General features: G+C 41.1%; 1 protein-coding gene across 2 annotated transcripts in view; it reads right to left on the reverse strand.

The window, feature by feature from the left end:
- Positions 1-931: 931 nt before the first annotated feature.
- LOC121814215 (acyl-coenzyme A thioesterase 5-like) overlaps positions 932-9736 on the reverse strand; it is a 14174-nt gene continuing 5369 nt past the window's right edge. Inside the window, exons 1-4 of one of the 2 annotated variants that reach the window (XM_042219045.1) lie at positions 3221-3357; positions 2200-2699; positions 1880-2082; positions 932-1801 (exon numbers count right to left, since the gene is read on the reverse strand). In XM_042219045.1, the coding sequence (XP_042074979.1) occupies positions 1193-1801; positions 1880-2082; positions 2200-2656 (1269 nt within the window). In that variant the 5' untranslated portion in view covers positions 2657-2699; positions 3221-3357 and the 3' untranslated portion in view covers positions 932-1192. Of the gene's footprint in view, positions 1802-1879; positions 2083-2199; positions 2700-3220; positions 3358-9736 lie in introns of those variants that run through there. The other variant, XM_042219046.1, reaches the window with a different exon arrangement.

Below are 9736 nucleotides of genomic sequence, written 5' to 3' on the forward strand. Positions count from 1 at the left end.
TTTCTGCCAACACCGTAGCAGATCGCATTTCTGACCTGTCAAGTGACATTTATGACCAACTGTGTGAGAAAGCCAAATGTTTCAGTGTATACTCAGTCGCTCTTGATAACACAACAGACATCACCGACACTGCCCAGCTCGCAATGTATGTCCGTGGTGTTGATGACAGTTTTGAAGCGATGGAGAAGCTGCTCACAGTAATTCCAATGCATGGCCAGACCACCGCTCAGGAGATATTTCACAAGCTGTGTGATGCCATTGAGAATGTTGGTTTGCCATGGAAGAGGTTTGTTGGAATAACAACAGATGGAGCGCCATCAATGACAGGTAGGAAAAATGGACTGGTGGCACTTGTTCAAAAAAAAGTGGAAGAGGAAGGCGTGGAGGAGGCCATTGCTCTGCACTGCATTATCCATCAGCAGGTCCTTTGTAGCAAATGCCTGAAGTTTGACAATGTGATGTTGTTGTGAAATACATCAACCAAATCAGATCCAGGGGCTTAAAGCACCGAAGGTTCCATGCTTTTTTAGAGGAAATGGAGTCAGAATATGGGGATGTACTCTACTTCACTGAGGTATGTTGGCTCAGCAGGGGAAATGTATTAAAGAGATTTTTTGAGTTGAGAACAGAAGTGATAGCCTTCATGGAGAAGGATGGAGTTAGTGTTCCTGTGCTAACTGATCCCAAATTGCTCATGGACTTAGCTTTTCTTGTTGATATAACACATGAGCTTAATGTACTGAACAAGAAGTTACAAGGCCAGGGGCAACTTGTCAGTGCTGCCCATGACAATGTGAGAGCATTCTCCACAAAACTTGCGCTCTGGAAAGCTCAGCTCTCTCAGACAAACCTTTGCCATTTCCCAGCATGCAAGGCACTCGTGGATGCAGGCACACCATTCAGTAAAAGAGAAGTTTTATACAAATAAACCTTTTTCAAATTTTACCAACTTTAATGATGAAAACAGAAAACTTACAAGCATTTACATGACACTATGCCATATTAACACAAAATTATAGCTATACCTCGAGGGTAAAGAGGATCCCGTTCTACCTGTTGTGATAAATTACAGACTTTAAATGTTTAAAATAGTGAATCATTAATCAACACATTTAACAGGTCAGACATGATTATCACACAGTTTTATGGCAGTCGGGGCTTTGCTTTTTCCTATTCATTGTCTAGTTTGAAACTATAACTTGGCCCTATTCTGTGCAGCATCAGAGCTCAGATGGTTTCTGAGGAAATCTTGGATCTTCTTCCACATGTGGACCTCAGCTGCTGCGTGGGACTTGGGCTCACCTCCCCACAAGACTGGCCTGCCTAAAACCCCATGGAAGCTGGAAGGGCAGTAGGGTCCATAAGGTGGCTCTAAGTAGTGTCCAGCTCCAGGGTATGACACACTCTCAAACTTCTCCTTCCCGTGACGCTTCAGTCTCTCCACCATCTCATCCACGTAAGCCTTGCTGTCCCAGTTAAGGTCATCCTCAGAGGCCACAAAGAGGAAATGTCCTTTGGCTCGTTCAATGGGAATCAGGCTGCCCTTGTTCTCCTCCGCCAGAGGATTGTTTAAAACGTATTTGGTATTGAAGGCCCCTGACTCAGTGGGAATCACTTTCTTTAAATCAAACATTAATGCAGAATGTATTTGTCTTTTCTTATAGTATAGAGGCAAAGCTACATTGGCAGAGCAGCCATTGATCCACACTGTGGCCTCAACATCTGGTAGGTAAGAAGCAACTGATAAGGCAAGATCTCCACTTTTGGAAAGGGATATTACACCAACTTTTTTACTGGAACCCTGTGGAAAAACATGTCAATGAACAGCCATCAAAGTTGTCTTCAAAAACTATGAGTCTTCCAGAATAAATTAACTCACCTTAGTTTGTTTTTTTAGAAACTCGACAGCTTCTTCCAAATAATCCAGGTGGATCTCCTTAATGTTTTTAGGCAGGTCATCGTGGCCATACAGGGCAACAGTCAGAACCAAAAATCCTCTGCTGGCCAACAGAGAGGCTCTTTTCTCTGACAGACCTCCACCAAAAGTGTACAAATCTAACACAGCTGGGAAGGGACCCCTGCCTGGAATGAAACATACATGCAAAGCAAGCATATTTTTTGTATGGAGCTAAAATTATGAGTAACTGTAACTAGGACATTTTCAAGTATGTACTTTTTTCCTAAATGATGCTGACAAACCTGGAGGAGTAAACAGGACTCCTCGAATGTTCCCCTCTTTGACGGGGACCCGAATGACCCCATCTCCCATTAGAATCCTCTCATTAGTCGCCTCTGCCAGAATCCGGCCCTCACCTGCCTCCTCGTGCACTGAGAACTTTACCATGGATGGATTAAGGGCATTTATCTTCTGAAGTCTTTTATGCAAAGAGTCCGGTGTCATTGACCAAAGCAGACCCATCGGTTCAACCCCAACGTAGCTCCCACTGAGTGAGGGGTCTCTCTTCAAGTCAATCTCCCCGTTGCCATTGGCTCTGTAGGTGGCCGCAGAGCTGAACACAGTTCCCTTGTCGTCGGTTGAGCTGGCTCTCAGGGAGACCACCTGCCTCGACCTCAGCCCGGCCACCTTCACCTGAATAGGCTCATCAAACAGACACCTGGCACTCGGGAGCAGTCTCAGCCTGGCTTGGGAAGCCATGTCTTCAGCAACTTTCCTTTAAGTTACACGTTTAGACTTTGCCCTATAGAAAAATAAACAAAATAGTGCTACTGCACACGTTATTTTTATTACTCTAAGAGGTGCTGTGAACTTTAGCCTTTTAGAGTACACACTGGCCTTGTGGTAAAGTTAAAGAGTCCTATTGTATTTCACTCCAACTCTAGCATCCAAAGTGGATGTAAACGACGATGTGATATACGTCTTCCAGCTTTGTTTGGCTCAACAGAACTGTCAAGTTTCAAGGGTCCTGTGCGCTTTTATTTTGATGCCTTCCTTCCTACTTCCCTAACCCTCTCAGACCTGCAGTAACAGAACTACAGAAGCATTAGCGCTAGCTAAAAATCTTTTCTTCCCCCCACCAAGGGTAAAAGAGCAGGAAATATTTTTACATTTCCGTAAAAGCCTGAAGCCTCACCACCTAGACTTTTGTCGAGGATCAAGGGAAGACAGAGTACAAGAAAAGCTTCGTAAAGACTTTAGCTTCACTAACTAGTACATTTAAGCATTATACATACGACTTAAGCCTGAAAACAAAAGCTTTACCTGACGCTTAACCCTCCAAATGTGGAGGCATACACTCACGAAATCTCCCACCACTACTGGCAAACAAGCAAAAAGTGTGCAGAGAGCCACGACAAACTCGAGCGCTTATCAAAACAGGAAGTTATCACTAATCCCTTCACAATAAGAGCCTGAACTGCAAACAAACGCAGAGCTGCTCGGTACCGATTATAGCCCCCCAACCCCCCTTCCCCTCTCTCTCTTCCTCTCCACTGCATGGCTTTGGAAAATGTGAATGCGTGCACAAAATTCAGACTTTTAATTGTATTTTCTTAAGTTTTAAAGCTTTATCTGCAATAATACTACATCAAAGTAATTAAGTAATAGAAAAACAACTAAATTAAAACTGAACAGTTAAACAAAAAAATTCAATGTTTTTCATTGTCTACAGTACCTTAGAAATTTCAGTATGTGTTTTTTTTATGTAGAAAAAAGGAAACTGCTTGAAGATAATAATAATAAGATAATAATAATAATGATGGATTGGATTTATGTAGCGCTTTTCAAGGCACCCATTGCCACTATTCATTCACTCTCGCATTCTCACTGGTGGAGGCAAGCTACGGTTGTAGCCACAGCTGCCCTGAGGCAGACTGACAGAAGCGAGGCTGCTTACTGGTGTTGGCCCCTCTGGCCAACACCACAGATACGCTTCCCTAACCCCCTGAGCCACGGTCGCCGTAATAACAACCTTTTGTTTAATAAATGCTGAAAAGCCTGGGAAATCGCACATTGACTACAATGAGACTACAATATGACTACAATAAGATTATAACACAGTATCCAACATCAGGATTTAAGGGCAGAACCAGAAATATAAGAAAATTTTAGAATTACTTACAAGAAGCATTAACAGAAGCTTGCCGGTACCGGAAAATAAACAAAAAGTTGTTGGAGAGTCCAGGGCTTTTTCCAGAAACCACGTTAAGAAAAGATGCTGAATTTGTTAATCGTGAGATGAGGGAAATTCCACGTTTTGTGTTATACATAGAGGGCTAGCTTACCAAGTTACCAGGATTTTTAAAAAAAACCTACCTAAATGGCTGGCAGGTTTTCTTCAACACACCTTAAGTGTTTGTTTGACTCCTCCCCTCATGCTGCATCTATCTGAAACTGTTCCTCGTTTCCACATTTATGTAATCATCAAAGCACATAGTGATTTGAAAATTGCAGCTTTTCTGGTATTAAGAGATGACCACCTTACTACTTAGTAACATATTCAATAGAACATGTTGGATTTGTTGGAGGTAGTTACCAGTATGTCAGGTTTTGTTCCCGGCTTCATGTTTAATTCGTCTTCTTGCCAAAGTTACTTTGAGGTGACTAGCTTTGTTGAGTTTTATGGTCAGTTATAATATTTTTTTTTTTTACATTTTTTTATACATATATTTTTTTTTATAAAACGGGCCCTGGGACAAAGGGGGTAAGGTCAAGAACTGGTCCAGGATCACACAACAAACACTCAATAATAGATCACAGATAAAAGACCACCCCCACAGGACTACTGGTAGTGGCCATGTCCTTTCCCCAACATATATATTCATTTCACCTAGTAATAACCTCCAACAGGTGCTCTCCAGGTACTCTATCTTCCTCCCACAGCGAAGCAACATGAAGTTTGGGATAGATGGTGCTCTAAATTGGTTGTAGATGTGATTCTGTGTCTTTTTGTGCTTTAATATCAGGAATTATTTTGTCTAATTAAATATTGACTGGCAGCTTTTCTGGGGTGTACCCTGCCTCTCTCTAAATGTCGGACAGGATAGGCTCCAGCCCCCTTAATTATTGGGTAAGTGTTAAGTGAATTGGATAAGTGGTTAAGAAAAATTTAGGGATATTTTGGCTGGGGATCGTAAGCATATTTATAAACTGAAGGAGTAAGTTTAATATTAATAATATAAATGTACTACATTTGACAGATGTACAGATAAGAGCTAGAAGCTCCATTAACAGAAAAAGAATTAACCATGTAATATTTCTTATACCAAACAATATAGTGCCTGGGCTGGATGGCTTCCCGGCTGAGTTCTATAAGCTTTTCTGGGATATGCTCAGCCCAATATATTTAAAATGTATCCAAGAAATAAAACCAAACTGGTATTATTCCCTGTGATTTAAACACAGCTGCTATCACAGTTCTTCTTAAACCTTGCAGGGATCCCACTGTCACATGTAGTTATTGATCACTCTCACTAATGAATACAGATATGAAAATTATAACCAAGGCAGTAACAATCAGAAATGAGAAAGTCATCTCATCCATAATTCACCTGGATCAAACTGGTTTTATCAAACACAGACACTCCCCCAAACAATACACCTAGACTTTTGAATTTAACGGCTTCAACAGGAAGCCGTTATGAAAAGCTTTGTAAAGACATTTGTGCAGAGAGCCATGACAGACTGGAGAGCTTACCAAAACAAAAAGTTACCACTGATCCCTTTGCAATAAGAACCTGAGTTGCAAACAAATGCAGAGCTGCTGGATATGTTTTTTTAATAATCTCTCTTTTGAATTTAACCTTTTGGATTTAATGTCAACTTAAATACAGTTTCAGTCAGTGGCAGACCTGTAATATTTGACCTGTACTGGTAAATGAGTATAATAGTATTTGCCAGTGTGGCAAGCACGTCCCATTTTACTTAGAGGTTAACTCTAATGGAGCCAATGTTGCTATGTGAACTTTGCTCCAGATACCATTCCTGCTATCCAGAAAGTAAATCATGAAAAGCTATTTGTGTACACGCAGAACACCCAAAACAACGCTTAACAAAAGTAATGCAGCCCAATTTAGTCTGCAGTCACATAGCGACACCTGTTCATCGGCAACAACAGTCCCCGGTAACCCGGACTAATTATAGGGTCGCACCGTAATTTGTGGCTCGATGTTTTTATTTGCATCACTCCGTTTGCATTGCAGCAAACATGAACATTACATATATTTCAATATAATGTAAAAGCAGTCAAAACAACTAACATCAGAAACAGCTGATGTTATTTGTTATATGTCACGGTGTCATTTCCGCTTCTTTCTCCTGTAACAACAGCCCGGCGCCGTGAGCAGTCGCCTTTTTTGCGCTCGCTATCCCTGCACTTTCTACCATCTGCAAACGCCACGGTGTTCGTGTCGTCATGAAAGACATGAACATCGAGCGTAAAAACAAAGGAGACTGCTACCGGCTTTTTATCTGCCGATCGCCGTGCTACGGTTGCAAGAAAAAGAAGCAGAAATGACGTTCTCTACGCGTTGAGACGTTCCCCGTCCGTCGGCTAAACGCTTGATTGAAACTTCAATGCGACAGTTATTATTAAATTTATTAAACTTTATTAAGAAACAGTATACAGAACATGTATACAATCAGAACAAAATTAACATATGCCAGGGGGTGTAATACAAAGAATTACAAACATTCAAATAATTTGTAATTACTACAAATAGTAATAGTTTTCATAGCCTTTTTGTTAAGTGATCCACTAATCAATTTTATGTAACATAAAACATCATTATAGTAATGTTTAAAATTAGGTTTTTTGTTACTGTATTTGCATTTGTGAAAATAAAATTTAGCTAAGATAACTAACAAGTTTATTATAAAGTAAACATCTTCTTTTTTTTGCCTTCGAAAGAAACAAAATACAACATTTTCCCATTTCACAGTAAAGTCTTTATAGAGATGTCCAGCAATGAATCTACTGAAGTCTTTCCAAAATGTTCTAGCGTATGAACAGATCCAGAAGAGGTGTTGCACAGTCTCAGGATGGCTTCCACAAAATCCACAGTTCACATTTATGTCCCTTTTGAACTTTGTCATGTAATGATTAGCAGGATAAAATTTATGCAGTATTTTAAATGAGACTTCCTTCACTTTATTCGTTACCAGATACTTGTTAGGAATTGTCCATACTCTTTTCCAGTTAATGTCACTGACAAAGAAATTCCAATAAGAGACCACATGTGGAATAGTTAGAGATTCTGTCTGGAACAAAGCACGGATATTCTTATTACTTTTACTTGGTTTGTTAGACAGATTCTTCCTATGTGTGAATCTAAAGGGTTGGGGAGAGAAACAGATGATATGCAAGGTTGAATACCTTTAAAAAGCATTATAATACCCGTAGGTATTGCATCAAATAATATGGCATATTCTTTGGGTGTGGCTGGAAATTTATAGGTGTTTAAGAATTCTGAATAGGACATAAGCTGCCCATTAGGATTAAACAGCTGATTCACTAAAACAATCCATTTCTCAACCCACCTAGAAAAAAATAATGATTTATTTTTATAGGAAATGCAATATTTCTTTGTTGAGCACAGGGGCACCCCGACCTGTCTTATTTGCACAGAGAAAGTTGCGCTGCACAAGGAATACAATTTGAAACGTCATTACACAACTAGACATGCTGAGCTGGATGCAAAATACCAGGGAGACGAGAGAGCGAACCGGGTTGCCAGTCTTAAAACAGATCTACTGAGGCAGCAAGATTTCTCCAAGAAAGCAACCAAAGAGAATAATGCAGCAGTCGGAGCACGTGGTTAGTGAGATGATTGCTAAAGCAGGGAAGCCATTCACAGAAGGTGCATTTGTCTAAAAGTGCATATTGCAGGCTGCAAATATAGTCTGTCCGGGAAAGAAAGGTCAGTTTAGCAACATCAGCCTTTCTGCCAACACCGCAGCAGATCGCATTTCTGACCTGTCAAGTGACATTTATGACCAACTGTGTGAGAAAGCCAAATGTTTCAGTGTATACTCAGTCGCTCTTGATGAGACCACAGACATCACCGACACTGCCCAGCTCCCAATGTATGTCCGTGGTGTTGATGACAGTTTTGAAGTGATGGAGGAGCTGCTCACAGTAATTCCAATGCATGGCCAGACCACCGCTCAGCAGATATTTACAAGCTGTGTGATGCCATTGAGAATGTTGGTTTGCCATGGAAGAGGTTTGTTGGAATAACAACAGATGGAGCGCCATCAATGACAGGGAGGAAAAATGGACTGGTGGCACAAAACAAACTGGAAGAGGAAGGCGTGGAGGAGGCCATTGCTCTGCACTGCATCATCCATCAGCAGGTCCTTTGCAGCAAATGCCTGAAGTTTGACAATGTGATGTCTATTGTTGTGAAATGCATCAACCAAATCAGATCCAGGGGCTTAAAGCACCGAAGGTTCTGTGCTTTTTTAGAGGAAATGGAGTCAGAATATGGGGATGTGCTCGACTTCACTGAGGTACGTTGGCTCAGCAGGGGAAATGTATTAAAGAGACTTTTTGAGTTGAGAGCAGAAGTGAAGCCTTCATGGAGAAGGATGGAGTTAGTGTTCCTGTGCTAACTGATCCCAAATGGCTCATGGACTTAGCTTTTCTTGTTGATATGACACATGAGCTTAATGTACTGAACAAGACGTTACAAGGCCAGGGGCAACTTGTCAGTGCTGCCTATGACAACGTGAGAGCATTCTCCACAAAACTGGCGCTCTGGAAAGCTCAGCTCTCTCAGACAAACCTTTGCCATTTCCCAGCATGCAAGGCACTCGTGGATGCAGGCACACCATTCAGTGCTGACGAGTATGTTGATGTCATTTTGAGGCTACAGGAGGAATTTGATCACAGATTTGCTGACTTCAAGACACACAGAGCCACCTTTCACATTTTTGCGGACCCCTTCTCCTTTGATGTGCAAGATGCCCCTTCTGTGCTTCAAATGGAGCTCATTGAGCTGCAGTGCAACTCTGAACTCAAAGCAAAGTTCAGGGAGGTGAGTGGAAAAGCAGACAAGCTTGGACAATTTTTGAGAGAATTGAGCCCTAGTTTCCCTCGGCTTTCCCGAATGTTCAAGCGGACCATGTGCCTTTTTGGTAGCACATACTTGTGCCAAAAGCTCTTCTCCACTTTGAACTTCAATAAGTCCAAGTACAGGTCCAGACTTACGGATGATCATCTTCAAGACATACTGAGGGTCGCAACTGCTTCCTCCCTCAGGCCAAATCTGGCTCGGCTATGCGAGAGGAAACGCTGCCAGGTCTCTAGCAGCAAGGAGTAGGCAAGAGAAGCCATGTTCAGAAGAACAGTTCATTTTCTACAGTGTTCCATTCATGTTCAGAAGAAGGTTATAGAACTGTTAATACAGACATTTCAATCTAAATACAGCAGATATAGAAGACTGAAAAAAACACACAAGTTCACTGACTAAAAATATCTTATTATTGTTTTATTTATGTATTACAGATTGATTTATTTTCTTATTAATTCTTAATTTGTTTATTTATTTTTCATATTTTGTGTTAAAAAATAAAAATAAAGAGATTTGAGAAGATTGGAATTTTTTAACCATGCCTTTCTTGTGGAAAACCTAATGCGGCCCAGCCTCACCCAGACTCTGCCTGCAGCGGCCCCCAGCTAAATTGAGTTTGAGACCCCTGTCCTACACCATAAATCTATAGAGGGGTACGACTCTCTTCATGACTACAAATATGTAGGACTGCTTTCTTTCATTTGCG

The sequence above is a fragment of the Haplochromis burtoni genome, unplaced genomic scaffold (assembly GCF_018398535.1).
Source record: "Haplochromis burtoni strain Fernald_Lab_line unplaced genomic scaffold, NCSU_Asbu1 Contig_27, whole genome shotgun sequence".
NCBI classification, from domain to species: domain Eukaryota; kingdom Metazoa; phylum Chordata; class Actinopteri; order Cichliformes; family Cichlidae; genus Haplochromis; species Haplochromis burtoni.